At 35.8% G+C, this 15,142-nt stretch overlaps 2 protein-coding genes across 2 annotated transcripts in view; one reads left to right on the top strand and one right to left on the bottom strand.

The window, feature by feature from the left end:
• Positions 1 to 1,599: 1,599 nt before the first annotated feature.
• LOC149200564 (auxin-responsive protein IAA14-like) lies at positions 1,600 to 2,892 on the bottom strand. Its single transcript, XM_089400981.1, has 5 exons — positions 2,408 to 2,892; positions 2,126 to 2,319; positions 1,899 to 2,022; positions 1,730 to 1,791; positions 1,600 to 1,622 (listed from the first exon to the last, which is right to left on the bottom strand). The coding sequence occupies exons 1-5, from the start codon at positions 2,698 to 2,700 to the stop codon at positions 1,600 to 1,602; spliced, it is 696 nt and encodes a 231-aa protein (XP_089257107.1). The 5' UTR covers positions 2,701 to 2,892.
• A 6,240-nt stretch (positions 2,893 to 9,132) lies between these two features.
• The window catches only part of LOC149200563 (uncharacterized), a 52,634-nt gene continuing 46,624 nt past the window's right edge, over positions 9,133 to 15,142 (top strand). Inside the window, exon 1 of the mRNA XM_089400980.1 lies at positions 9,133 to 9,390. Within this exon, the coding sequence (XP_089257106.1) occupies positions 9,133 to 9,390 (258 nt within the window). The remainder of the gene's footprint in view (positions 9,391 to 15,142) is intronic.

The raw sequence follows: 15,142 nt of genomic DNA, 5'->3' as shown, positions 1-15,142 counted from the left end.
ACAAAGGACTCAAAATCTTCTACTTTACAGGTCACATTAGAACCAAGAACTCCTATATTTCCTTAATTTCGACCATGAAGGCAATAAACCAATTCTTTCTAGCTCCTATATTTCCTTAATTTCGACCATGAAGGCAATAAACCAATTCTTTCTAGGTCTCTATCACAGTTTCAATAATTTTCTTCTTTTACAAATTTTATCACCTATTTCACAAGTTCAGCGGGAAGGAATTTCTTTAGTTTGAATTTAAGACAGATATGCATTCATTCATTCATTCACCTGTTTTAAGTTTGAAAGATCACACATTCCCAAAAATGAAATCAAATAGCATTTTCCCGGACTCAAATGATACTCTTAATCTTAGGAAAGCTTTCTTTGTGTTGTTGATATTCTAGTAATGTTTTGTGTCTTTGTTACATATTTGCCTAGTTCTAAATCCTTTTTGGACACGTGAGATGGAGCTCCACATTCACTAGTAAAACAAGAAGAATTTAATAAAGTCGGAAGGAAACAACAATTTAGGCAATTTACTTATTTTTACTTTGACTTGTGCTTGAATAACAAATCTTTTATGAATTTTACTTTGACCAGTTCTTAACTCGTTTTTTAACCAGCCTAAGTCATAAATGGATTTTTTTGACTGAAAAGATCATTGTAATAATAACTCATCATATTAATATAAAGCATCATATTATGAAGAAAATGTTAGGTTGAATACTTATATTATTATAATAGATTCTACCTTCTTAAAATTCAGTAATAATTCCGTAATAAGCATTTTACCGTTATTTTATGCACAAAAGTATATGCAAAAAAATCACCTATGCTAAAATACACTGACATGCGCCACATAGCTCTTGTTAATTAAGACATAACCAATTCTTATGATTTGACATTTATGTCTTTATTCATTAACATATAAAATTATACTTTGTCAATATTTACCTAAGTCTTTTGACAGATGCCAGATTTACTTAGAATTTTCTTAACAAAGCTTTACACATTTTCTTTGAAAACAGTACTTCAATTTTGTGGAGTCACAAAATTTCCGGCTCGTCAATTCGAATTTTTTTCACAGTCATCTACATTATATAATTTAAAATTCTTTTGGGTGTTTTCTTTGAAAACAGTACTTCAATTTTGTGGAGTCACAAAATTTCCGGCTCGTCAATTCGAATTTTTTTCACAGTCATCTACATTATATAATTTAAAATTCTTTTGGGTGTCAAACATTTTTCTCATCACACAAATCATATATACAGAGAGGGGTGAGACCTTTCAAAAATTAATATTTGAGGAGAATTATCAAAACCTGGAAACTGCATGTAGAATTTTTTCTTTATCGCTATGTCAAAGGATTATATGAAAGCATTTAAAACAATCGGACCATTTATAAAAGATAATTGAAAATAGTTTTCTAATACAGCGGATCTTGAGCCATCGTGGATGAACAATCATATTCCATCTCAATCAATAACCTAAGAGCAGCCAGCTCACCACGTGCATATTGCACCACGTTACAATTAGTTTGAGAACAATTTAGCCTCCCAAAAATCAATAACTGGGGTGGTCTGTAATTCCTGTTAATTCCTGGTTTTTTCATTTTCCCATGGCCCCAGGAGCTGCAAAACACCAATCAAAACATGGAGGTTTATAAGACTAACAATTTGACGACTCAATCATTACATATCTAAAGTATAAAGAAAGACATGATGGGTTGGTGAAATACCTAAACCAATAGCTTCTGAAGCCTTCATGATCCGCACTTTTTGGCAGGAATCAACCAACATCCTGCAACCAATATTCCACATCATCAATTTCTGGCTATTACAGAGAAACTATTAAGTCTTATAAAGGAAAAATGATAAGAAAATTAAGGGCAGCTTCAAAGCACTTACTGCCATGGGACATCGCCTACAAGCATCCAATCTCCATCTTTATCTTCATAAGTGGCCACATATTCTGATCCATTCACCACATCCATCAAATTGCTCTCCTTCATCCCATTGGATCCACACTTGCCTACAAACATTTGAACATTTCAATATCATTCATTCCGTGATTTACGGCAGGGCGAATAGACAAAATATTAAGGGAATGGAATGAGATGGGAATTCGATCATACCCATGGTAATTAAGCAGTCGAACATGTTCTCGAGTGCAGAGGAGAGGTCATGATAGGTGCTGTACATTTTGAGGTCCACCTTTCTGAGATAGGGAGCTCCATCCATGCTCACTTTCACATACAGAGAGCTGGATGCAGCAATTGTTCTGACTTTCCTGAAATCTTTGACAGGTGGCCAGCCAACAATCTGTGCCCTGACATATATTTTCTGGTTAATATAGACGCCCTAAACAAGCCCTCAACAGTACAAACATTAATATCCTTTAGGAAAGGAATACTCACTTGGGAGGAGGAGGAGGTCCCATTTTTGGAGGATCATTGGCAGGACGGACCATTTGTTTTTCTGTGCCTAAATTGGGTTCATGGAATTTATGAGCCTCCTCATGTGGAATGCTAAAATTTCTGGATTCCATGGCCTCCGAAAAGCTTCTTTTTCCACAGATCCTCTGGCGTTCCCCTGCAGCTACCCCTGGGAGCCCAAGCTTGAGCTCAGTCTCTGCAAAATCCAAAATGCGGTTATTCTCCTGCTGTGCGCGCGTACCAGATTTCTCCATGCCTCCAACACTGCAAGACATGATTAATCTGCGCAGCTCTATTGTAATGAAAAGTCCTTCCTCTGTATGAATGAATGAAGTGAAGTGAAGGGATGAGAGTCTTGACGATTGAATCAACACAGAAAGAAGAATGGAAGAGAAAAGGAAGTTGATTTGAGATATATGTATGGTGCAAAATTTGGACAGTAAGAGAGACGGATGGATGGATTGTTCTTTTTGTCCGAGAAAGGAGAGGAGAGATGAGTGGGAGTCGTTGGCATGTCTTAAAGCCGATCAATAGCAGGCTCCCCTTTCTCTAATCACTACATGGTCTGCAGTTCGTTCACAGTCCCAGCATCTTCTTCCCATGTGATTCGAGACTGGAACCCATGACCAAGGACAAGCGGTTCGAAGCTGGGTGCCGTAGGTGCTGTAAGATTTTGAGAAACACAGATAGATCTAGATCTGTAAAACAATAACAAGCTTGCAAGGCAAAGAAGAAAGCGAGCAAGAATTGAGAAAGAATGAAAAGTAAATTCTACATTATGAGGTTGAGAATAAATACAAAAGCAACTAATGTTAAGCTTAGTTGTGCATGCAATAACTGAAGCTAACTAAAGCTAAGTGTGCTGTGCCGCATGCATGCAAGCAATGAGTTAACTACAGCTAGTCTAAGTCTACGGCTAGTCTACAGCTAGTGCATGTACACCAACACCCCCCCTTAAGCATAACTTAGGTGAGTGTGATGCAATAATGGATGGGTCCCGGCAACACGGCCATTTTAGGTACCCATATACAATGCATAAAAAATGAGGAAAGAAGGAAAACCCAGTGGGAAGAAAACCCCCCTCAAAATATAATGCAAAAATAGAGAAACGACAACTGCTAGGCAGTTGTGTTCTTCACCCCGAGTCGATCTCGACGGGAACGGATTCCGGCCCGAATTCGAGCGTCCCGGAGAATTCCGACGGGCGGTCCACCATGCAGTGGGAGGAGCGGCGGCCCGTCTGCGTGCCGAGTTGGGTAGTGATGGAAAGCGTCCCAGCACCTTCTCCCAGTGGCAAGTCAAGGGGCATATCCATCTTCATCATGAGTGCCGCCAGTTTGTTCTGAACTTGATGGCAAAACAATTGCAATTCAACAAGTATATTCTGCAACACGAAGGCAGGCTGGTTCAATCCAGCTATCTGAGACCTTTTCGAAAACTCATTGGCAAATACGGTTTGCTTTCGATCTACGGAGATCTCGCAGCAGCCACGTTCGAATCGCCCATTCTTAAACTGCGAAAGAACGGTGGTGGAGATGGAGAAATCACCGCCCCAAAGACTCCCCAGTCCAGCTTGTACACCACCAGCGATGACTCCTTTCCTTTCCCAAGTCGTTCGTCAGACGAAGTCCGATGCGGGGTGTGAGGAGGTCGGGTCGGAGAAATAGAAGCAGACATCTCCCGTTTTCCGGATTTCCGCTTGGCCGTATCAGTCCAATACTGGCGATGAACAATGGAGGGATTCATAAACATACCCATCAGCACAGGCTTTTTCGATATTGCGGGAGCCCCCACCTTGCCACAGAGAGACTGGTCCAGCGAGCCACGGTTCATGAACCCGTAGACCAGGAGCCGGTGTGGGCGTAAGATTTTGAGCACGTTATAAAGCTCGGCCGCAACATCAGAAGGAAGTGGTCCAGAAAGCCCTTTGAATGACCTTGTCACGGGCTCGTAATCCGAGCGAGATTGAGAGTAAAGGGGCCAAGAATGCTGCGGCGGCGGCTGCGGATGCTGATCATAGAATGCAGGAAACGGCCCAGAATGATGAAGAGGCGGTGCTGCACCCAATAGTGGTTTGCTCTGAGCAGGGTTCAAAGCCGAACTCAATCCAGGGTTTAGGGGAGGATTGAGGGTTTGCAGTGGAGAATTTAAAGAACCCATGGAGGTCAAAGCCGGATTCATAGCTTGGGCCTGACCAGATCCTGTTGCGAGGGACGCGGCCATGGCTGCTACATTATCCTTCTTTGGCTCATTTCCCGTGCATGCAACGTTTGCACAGCTAGTGCCTCTGATGGTGCCCTCCGACTGGTTAGGGTCACCATCGTCGGTTTCTTGGAGACCTTGGACGTAGTTGGTGGCGTACAGGCTGGCGACATGAGGGTCCTCCGGTTCTAAGCTAAAGCTTTCATGACAATTTCTATAGATTGCAATTGAATCCTCTACCATTTTAAGCATTTCATTTTGTTTTCCAAACAATTCTTCCAAAATTTTCCATACCTGATTTGGAGTTGAACATGATTCAACATAAAATAGCAGTTCCGGAGAAATAGAAAAACATAGGATGCCGAAGGCCTCGTCCATGCGATTGTAATATCTTGATTTCTCCACTGCCGATGTTGGTTCAACTTCCGTTTCCATGGTTATTCGAAATAAGCCTCTACTTCTGAGATGAAGTTGAATCTTTGGCTTCCATTCGAAATAGTTATATGGAGTGAGAATTGCCGATTGTGGAAACTCCAATTTAGACTCCATTCTTTGTTGTTGCTTCAATCTTCTGAACCTGCAAATAAATTGCTTGTGCACTGATTTACAAATCCCTGTGCTCTGATACCATGTAAGATTTGTGAAACACAGATAGATCTAGATCTGTAAAACAATAACAAGCTTGCAAGGCAAAGAAGAAAGCGAGCAAGAATTGAGAAAGAATGAAAAGTAAATTCTACATTATGAGGTTGAGAATAAATACAAAAGCAACTAATGTTAAGCTTAGTTGTGCATGCAATAACTGAAGCTAACTAAAGCTAAGTGTGCTGTGCCGCATGCATGCAAGCAATGAGTTAACTACAGCTAGTCTAAGTCTACGGCTAGTCTACAGCTACTGCATGTACACCAACAGGTGCGAACGTTTCACTCCCGTCTGTGGGAGAATTACGAGCGGTCGTCAAGTAATGGAATAACCAGCGCGCCCAATTTCAAAATTTAAAATTCAAATCCTTGATGCATGTATGGTATGGGATGAAGGGGTCACACGGACGACTGAGAACATCACATGTATGGTATGGGATGAAGGCAAGTGCTATTTCATACCCTATGTCGTTTCGATGGGCATCAATAACAAACAACGATGGCATCATGCATATCTCCATCACCATGCAATATCGGAATCTGTTAGCCGGAGAACGGAGGCGATGGGCATCAATAACAAACAACGATGGCATCATGCATATCTCCATCACCATGCAATATCGGAATCTGTTAGCCGGAGAACGGAGGCGATGTCAGAACCCGTCTCCCAAGACTGTCCTTAGACTCTGTTAAGAGAGCATTTACTATGCTATAGTACATGAAATTCTGGCCCAGCGATCCCAATATCGTCGACCTTTCGCATTTAGTGAGAAAGAAAATAGGTCTGTCATTAATTGAGAGTGCGCCTCCTTCATGGCGGAGCCGAATTCAAATCGAACAGCCAGAGATGATGAAAACCAGGGAGAGGGAGAGGGAAAGGTAGGGGAGGAAGTATTGTTTAACGCTAACCGCCATGAGCATGAGCTCTTGCTGTTTGAGGGTCTTCCGGCTTACACATGCAGCGGATGCAAAGAATACGGAGCCAACAGGGGTTACAAGTGTAAGATTTCTTCTGGTTCTTGTATGAATTTCACTCTGCACGAGGTCTGCGCCGCCCTCCCTGACGCCATCCAACACCCGTTTCGCAGCGACGTGATCATCAAGTTTCGTTCCAAGACGTTTCTGAGGCATCACTGCAGTGCCTGCTGCGAGGTGATGAAAGGTTTTGCGTTCGAAACTGAAAGGCATAACACAAGGCTCCATCCCTTGTGTATGGCGCTTCCTAAAATACTCGATTACGGTGGGCACGCAAATCATGCACTTGCAGCGCCTGCCATGGTTACATCGCTTGCGGTGGTTGGAGATATCAGTGCGAGGATGTGGCGTGTAAGGTTTACGTGGATCCGAGCTGCGCTAAAAATGATATTTTTGGACTTTCATCGAGTTGCATCCATCGGTCGCAGCACATCTGGCGGTAAAACGGAGTCTTCAGCTGGTTTGGTTCAGTCAATCATCAATAGAGTAATAACTGGGCTGCTCAGCTGATGAAAGAATGGTAATGCTTTAGAAATTGGGTGGTATTTGGTATTTGTATGTGAAGGGTAGATTTTAGAAATATTTTAGAATCTGGTGGTATTTGTATGTGAAGGGTAGATTTTAGAAATATTCTAGAATCCGATAGATTTTAGAAATATGTAGGAATCTGATAATGAAGAAATATTTAGGAATCTGATAATGAACGAGGTCAATTGTTTGACCCTCTCATAAAAAGATTTCTAAATATTTCCAAATTTACAATCTTTAAGAATGATTATTCATTTTATTATTTTATTTTTTATTTTAGACTTGGGACATGAATATCTGTAAGTTTTTGTTCGTTACTTAAGCATCAGGACCAGAGTATCTATTTGTAAGTTTGAAGTCATCCTTATTATGATTGTCTTGTAAATTTTACTAATAAGAATGAATATCTATCTGTAAAGTTGCAATCATCTTCATCTTGATTGTCATCCATTTTGATTTTATCATTTTACTTTTTTTGAGTTACTGTTCTTAAAGCATCTCCCAATCAAGAATCTTAATCTTTGGTTCAATTCTCCTCTATATTCTTTTCTGGAACATAACCATCACGAATTCAACTATCTTGGATGCCCTAAGATTTAGGCCCATAATTGAGGCAAGGAAAAAAAAATACCTAAAATATTCCGAATTCAACTCTCCTCAATGCCTTAAAAATTAGGTCCCGTAATTGAGGGGAAGAGAGAAAAAATACTTAAAATACTCGGAACTCAACTATCCTCAATACCCTGGGAATTAAGCCCCATAATTAAGGCAAAGAGAGGAAAAATGCCTAAAATACTATTTCCACACAAACATAGCAGTCACCGGTCACCAATATCGCACACAAACATAGCAGTCACCGTTCACCAATATCTGGATCTCTCCATAAACCACACTCAAATTAAAAAAAAAAATTGATGCATTGTTTTCCATTAGCTTTCTGTACTTTTATCCTCTGTTGGATGCAACCTAACAGACAGCGAGTACTTAAATTTTTTGTGGATTATATTCGTAACTTATATAGCGTCTCCGTAACAATGGTGAATGATAAAAAGCAAGGGGGCAAAGTAACCGTTTAAGGTTTCGAACAATCCGCTATTTTATTTAAAATATTAAGGAATTGACTCAATGGGATTAACAAAAATGACCAGGGTTTCGAATTTTATGACATTGATGGTATTTATCATTATTATTTGATAAAAATGAGATGATAGGCTTTTTTTTATTTGAAAATTTTATTTTTATAGGTTGAAAAAACAGAAGAAAACATTTAAAATGGGGTATTTTAAAAAATATATTTTTTATTCAATTAATATAAAAAATATTCGAACAAATCATTATATTATAATTTTTATTTTAGAATTTGTTTTTATTTTAATTATACAAACATTTTTATTATTTTAAATTACTTAAAATATAGAGATTTACTTGTTACAGGTTGAATGGGTTAGTGAATTTTTTATTATATTTATATATATATATATATATTTATTTATTTTAATTTCAGATGATTTTGTTTGTTTTTTCTTTAATGTTTATTGTATAATTTCTCTCTACATTTAGATGTTTGAGTATTTTGATTTATAGGGTGAAGTAATTTTAAGAAATTTGGTTTCCAACTAGTGCATCTACATAAATTAAATGTACGATAAATGTAAATAAACATTTAAAAAAATTATCTTACTATGCAACTTACACTAGTGAAATAAAAAAAAATCATAAAAAATAACTAAATTATATTTTTAAGTCTAGATTAACTTAGCTCAACATTGTGGCTTCAACTTCCTTAGCGAACTATCCCTTAAATGGTTTCTTTTTTTGCAAATTTTGGTATGGGTTTCTCTAGTTGGGGAGATATTGAAGAGCTTAGAAGATCACAAAAAATACAAACTCTCTTAAGGAAAGAGATTTATTAGATATAATATATCAAAAGTTTCTCACAAACAGATTGAACATAATCACTCAATCAAGAAAACATTCAAACAAATGAATTGGCATTCAAACAATCGGTTCCAATTTGATGAAATCAACAACTCAACTTGCAACCCATAGGAGGATACCAAAATTAGAATTTAGTGCCACCTTTGATTATGGAATTAGCACTCCTAAATCTATCAAAACTCTACAGAGTCCTAAGTTTGTAGAGGCAAAATCCAAGATGAAAAGCAAAGGGCTACTAAAACCGATCTAGAATTTCAAATCATGAGAACTGCAACCCTCTATGGTAAGGCCTAGTCAAGTGAGGATCATAATCAGCCGAAAGACCTAGAAAAATACCAATAAATGATCCTGGAGCTAAGAATGATAGCTCGTCCATTGGTCCATGGGTCAATCCCCATTACAAGTTCTCCACCAGGGACAATATGGAGGGTGATGCAAATCCTTCGTGGGATGAGAATCCTATGATCACCATTACCAACAAATCCTTGTTGATTAATGCAGAGGAAATTAATGCCCTCCTTGATTATTTTCCCCATTCGATAGAATTGGCAATAGAGATTCAAGAGTCGATCGTTCACTGTGATCTATGGAATTTAGGGTCAGATTTGATGTCAAGATTTACTCTGGAGTCCTTCACAAATCTCCTAGATCTAGACGAGAAGGTGGGGAAATGCGTAATGGTATACATGGAGAATAGTTGCTTAATGGCTACAATAATACTATTACCAAGTACTCCATGTACCTATGGGAGCTTTAGGAAGCACTAGATGAGCTTTCTTAAAACATTCCATGTAGCTGCATACTCATGCCTCATTTGGTTGGTTCTATATTGCATGTAATAGATTAATGCCTTCTCTTCTTTTAGGAATCTTCAAAAGTAATGAATGTTGTGCCACCTCATTCTCCTTTGGCCAGATTAACTTAGCTCCACATTGTTGCTTCAACCTCCTTAGCGAATTATTCCTCCCAAATTTTGGTCTGGGTTTCTCTACTTGAGGAGATTGAAGAGCTAAGAAGATCACGGAAAATACAAACTCTCATAAGGAAAGAGATTTATTAGATATAATATATCAAAAGTTGCTCACAAATAGATTCAACATAATCACTCAATCAAGGAAACATTCAGACAAATGAATTGACATTCAAACAACTAATTCCAATTTGATGCAATCAACAACTCAACATGTGACCCCTAGGAGGATACCAAAATTAGAAATTAGGAGCCCAAAATATGATATTGACGCCACCGATTACGAAATTAACACTCCTAAATCTATCAAAACTCCATATATTCCTAAGTTTGTAGAGGAAAAATCGAATATGAAAACCAAAATGTTACTAAAACAAATCTAGAATTTCAAATCATGAGAACTACAACCCTCTATGGTAAGCCTACTACATGGAGGTTAGCGCTAAGAATATTGAGTCAATTGAGGACCAGAATCACCAAAAAGAAACTAACAAAATAATAATAAATGATCTTGGAAATAATAATGATAGCTCGTCCATTGGTCCGTGGGTCGATCCCCATTACAATTTCTACATCAGGGTCGATCTGGAGGGTGATGAAAACCCTTCGTGGGATGAGAATATCGTGATCCCCATTACCAATAAATCCTTGTTTATTAATGTAGATGAAATTAATTCCCTCGTTGATTATTTTCCCCATTAGATAGAACTGGAAATAGAGATTCAAGAGTCGACCAATCACTGTGAGCTATAGAATTTGGGGCCAGATTTGATGTCGAGATTTACTCTTGACTCCCTCACAAATCTCCTGGACGAGAAGGCAAGGAAATGTGTAAAGATATTCATTGAGGATAGTTTCTTAATGGCTACAATAGTACTATCACCAAGTACTCGTGTATCTGCAAGAGTTGTAGGAAGCACTAGATGAGCTTTCTAAAAACATTCCATGTAGCTGCATACATCACATGCCTCATGTGGTTGGTTTTATACTTCATGTAGTAGATTCTATGAACCTATAGCTACAACATAGAAAGTCCAACTTGCACAAGTGCCAATGAACAATGCTTCATTATTGTTTCTCACATGTCATACCACCTCATGGTTTTTATACCAAAACCAGAAAAACAAAGACTGAAAAACAAAGACAACATAGAGAGATAGAATAACTATGTAACTCAGAGATTTTCTTAATTGGAACACACATATAACACATAATAGAGACTCATTTTATGGCAATGGTATCAACATAGAAGATAATGATGATATAGCTACAAATAAATGTTACAAACTAACAACATTAACTAAGTTAATATAGAAGAATGAATTAGAACAATGCATTCCTCCAATTAACTCTAACATCCTATTATTCCTAATTTTATAGATACATTTTTCAACAATAATTCTTTAAATTTTGTAGTGAATATGTATTGAATGCTTAGGAGTAGCTATCTCAGCCTCTACTTACTGCATTAAAATTATTTTCTACATTATACAAAGAAATATATTTTCTTCTAAAACAACATATATTACAAACTTTCTAATTTGTTTTGCATTTATATGGCACTGCATAAAACACATTTTATTATCAATTTAAAGTACATAAGTCATGTATCGAGTGCTTCAGAGTGAATATTTCACACTCATTAGCCACTCTCATTTTATTATTGTAGCTAATACTCATTAGTGACTATCTCATTGTCTCTTCTTTCACTTTATTCAAATTGTTTTCAAGGTTATGCAAATATATCTATTTGCTTCTAAAAGCAACATATATTATAAACCACATTTCTAATTTGTTTAGCATTGATCTGGCATTGCATAAGCCACATTTTATTATCAATCTCAATTATATAAACATGTGAAATGAAAATATTATATAGGTAGAATTATATTATTTGTAATATGTTCAATTATTTTATTAATGTTTAAGGTTGTAAATTTACATGAAATCTATTATTGAATCATATTTATTTTTTGTAAATCTAGTTGTAGTAAATATTTAATTATTAAGTTTTAAAATTTTTATAGCAATATTCCATTTAATATATTTCAAAATATAATTAATTTTTTTATTAATATTTTTTTAGATGTTAAATAATAATGTTTGCACAAAAGCTAAATCATGGTTAATTGAAATAATTTATTACTAGTGTCTATGGGTCTTGGATCAACGATGATCAGGTGCTATGTTGTTAAGGCACTCCTTGATGTGAAGTCATTATTTCAATTCCACCCCTATAGAGATGATATATTGGACATGATGAAGATGTAGTCCCACCAAGCTTTAAAAAAACAAATGATATATTAAACATGATGAATATGTAGTCTCACCAAGCTTTAAAAAAACAAAAAATATTAATAGTGTTGAAAGAGATAAACTTTAAATCCTCATTTTCTATCAATCCTTTTTCTATCAATCCATTTTCTGAAGATGTAGTCCCACCAAGCTTTAAAAAAAAACAAAAAATATTAATAGTGTTGAAAGAGATAAACTTTAAATCCTACTTTTCTATCAATCCATTTTTTTAATCCATTTTCTTATGCAAAGAAAAATAAAACCTAACAAAAAATTTCTAAAGAAAATCCCATAAATCTAATAATAGTTAATTTACTAATTTGTTTTCATAAATTAAAGAAAATAAAGCCTAGCGAAAAAAAATCCATTTTTGGTTGATTTCTTACATAAAGAAAAATAAAACCTAACCAAAAATTTCAAAAAAATTCTATTTTTCTCGTTGTTTTCTTACATGAAGAAAAAAATAAAACCTAAAACCTAAGTGAAAATTTGTAAAGAAAAACCCATAAATTTAATAATAGTTAATTTACTAATTTGTTTTCTTAACTAAAAAAAATAAAGCCTAGCTAAAAGAAAAACCCATAAATCTAATAATAGTTAATTTACTAATTTGTTTTCATAACTAAAAGAAAAATAAAGCCTAGCCAAACCAATCTAACTTTTCTGGTTGAAAATAAATTAAATAAAAACAAAACTTTATAAATCAAATAAGATTTCTAACAATGAGAAAATAAAATTTCTAGTAATTAGAAAATAAGATAATAAATAAATCAAATAAAAATTATAGATAATCAAAAAAATCTATTTTCTTTTGGAAAATAAATCAAATATGAAAAACCGTACCAATCAAATAAATTTATTAATCTATTAATTCATTTTCATAGATAGATAAAAATAAAACCGAAAAATATATATATATTTTCATCCGGAAATTAAATCAAATATGAAAAAGCCTGTGGAAACCAAATAGATTTTTTAATAATAATTAATTAATTTGAGGAAATAAAATCTTTTGGACCATTCAAGTATTTGAAGAAGACTTAAAAGAAGATTAGATTCCGTTGAAAAATAGTTTGATTTGATTTGACGTTTATGTTGCGATTATGAATTCTAAATCGTTGAATACTCCATTCCATGTTGATAAATGTTATTTTCAATTTAATTATAAAATTTAGAGACTGTATGGGCTTAACCCGAAAGTTTAACGATCTGTAAATTTGAGGCAATATGAGTCATTGAAGGGCTTAACGAGAAGGTTTAACAACAACGTTTGATTATTGTCTTCATTGGTTATTCAAATAATCCAAAACCATAGTCAAACTAGATTGAGAGGTTTGAAGTAATTGAAGACTATATAATCAAACATTGCAATGCAATGGTATACCTGTCCAAACAGGACACAACCAGGAAACCAACAATGAAATTTAGGACGGTTTGAACTGGCAGCATCAACTCTGTAAAATTCCAAGGCCCAACTCAGAAGTAAAAACATTGTTTGTTCACGTGGTAGCCGAATGGAGCTTGTGCACCATCTCCCGCAACTAATTCTCTTATGGCAATGACTTTGAAAGCGGAGGCATCCTGCACTTGAGCGCACGAGCAGCAAATAAATTTCTATTAAGAACATCCATACCAAGAGTCTTACAGCAAGCAATGCACATCCGTACGAGAGTCTTACAGGAACACATGGAACAAATCTGTATTGAATGCCAGTGGATCGAACTTCCAGAGCTGTGGTAGCTCTAATTCTTTTAACCAGATCAGGTTCCTTGTATAAATAATTCGAACTTCCAAAGCTGTGGTAGCTCCAATTCTTTTAACCAGATCAGATTCCTTGTATAAATAATTCATTAATATAAAACAAGCTCCAATTCTTTTAACCAGATCAGGATCCTTTTTTTTAAATAAATGAGGGGGGTAAGTCCCCGCTCAGGTGGTGGAGCTCGCAACGTCCTCCCTGGCGTTCTCTTTTTGTTATTACTTGCTGGTTCCTTTGGAAGTGGAGGAATGAACACATCTTCCAGAATTCCTGTCTACCCCTTAACTCCATTTTGATCAAAATTTCGGGCTATATGCCTCCTGTGGTTTAATTTATGTCCTGGCATCATATGTATTTTGTTGTATCCAGATATGTTTTTATCATGCTTTTGTGGGATATCTCCCCTGTAGATCTTGTGGCGCTATGCGCTTAATGTTTTGATTTTTAAAAGTCATCTATGCGGTTCTGATTCTAAGACCCTATGACAGTATTTTGAACATCTGCGCCTAAGGCATTTTGTCCTCCTATGTATCTCGACTTTTATATTCTCTTAATATAAATCATGAAGTTTTTTCTTTCTAAAAAAAAAAGTCCCCGATCAGGATCCTTGTATCAATAGAACATTGATACAAAACAAAATAGAAGCACTCTTTGAAACTATACAAAATGAAACTTCAAAAATCATATAATAATCATACTGTGTCTTCAGAGAGCTATGTGCAAATGCATATTATGTCAAGAATGACAGAAATACTGAAAATTTAAAACAAGAAACCAATTGTGTATAATTTACATATTTTGTGCATTCAAAAGTCATAAGATAATCATATTGTGTTTTCAAATTGTTATGTGAAAAATGCATATGATTGTATCCTGCTATTTGCAAATGTATCTTGTGTCCTAGGCATATGCTAAGGATATCCTGCTATTTGCAAATATATCTTTTCTTTTAAAAAACTATAAAAAAATTGATAGAAATATTATGAATCAAACTGGAATGATGTAATAACATATGTTAGGATGTTCCGACACATAGCAAATACTTAAGTATAACTTGGTCTAGTGTAGAGTTAAGTAAAGTGTGTTTCTTTATTATGTACTTTTTGTAACTTACAATCCGACGGTTCATTCTATCCTCGGTATTACCGATACTTGATCCGTGGCTTAACACCCGATTGGACCATGATCTATATTTAAAGAGCATGAAGGGTCATTTGTAGGGTAACAGTTCATGAGAGAAGCTTATGTAAATTTTCATTCTCTTATTAATAAATTGCCTGAAGTGGCCGCGTTGGCTCAGGCTGTGGACTGTTTCCCTCTTTGAGGGTTTTAACGACGTGAACAATGCTGGTGTATTGATTTGTGATCTGTTTGTGAGCGATGTCCTTTGGTATTCTGTCTGAGGAAC

The sequence above is a fragment of the Pinus tabuliformis genome, chromosome 2_1 (assembly GCF_031772625.1).
Source record: "Pinus tabuliformis cultivar Carrire ecotype Pingquan chromosome 2_1, CPIR1, whole genome shotgun sequence".
Classification (NCBI taxonomy): domain Eukaryota; kingdom Viridiplantae; phylum Streptophyta; class Pinopsida; order Pinales; family Pinaceae; genus Pinus; species Pinus tabuliformis.
Note: the sequence above shows the minus strand (reverse complement) of the source record. Positions and strands in the feature narration are given on the sequence as shown.

Bases quoted from the DNA above. Each gene is read 5' to 3' on its own strand.
- LOC149200564 (XM_089400981.1), bottom strand. From the start codon at position 2,700: ATGTCTTGCAGTGTTGGAGGCATGGAGAAATCTGGTACGCGCGCACAG. The intron at 2,023-2,125 runs GTATGATCGAAT...AAATGTTTGTAG, and splicing joins CGACTGCTTAATTACCATGG to GCAAGTGTGGATCCAATGGG. The intron at 1,623-1,729 runs GTATTTCACCAA...GGTGTTTTGCAG, and splicing joins TTCAGAAGCTATTGGTTTAG to CTCCTGGGGCCATGGGAAAA.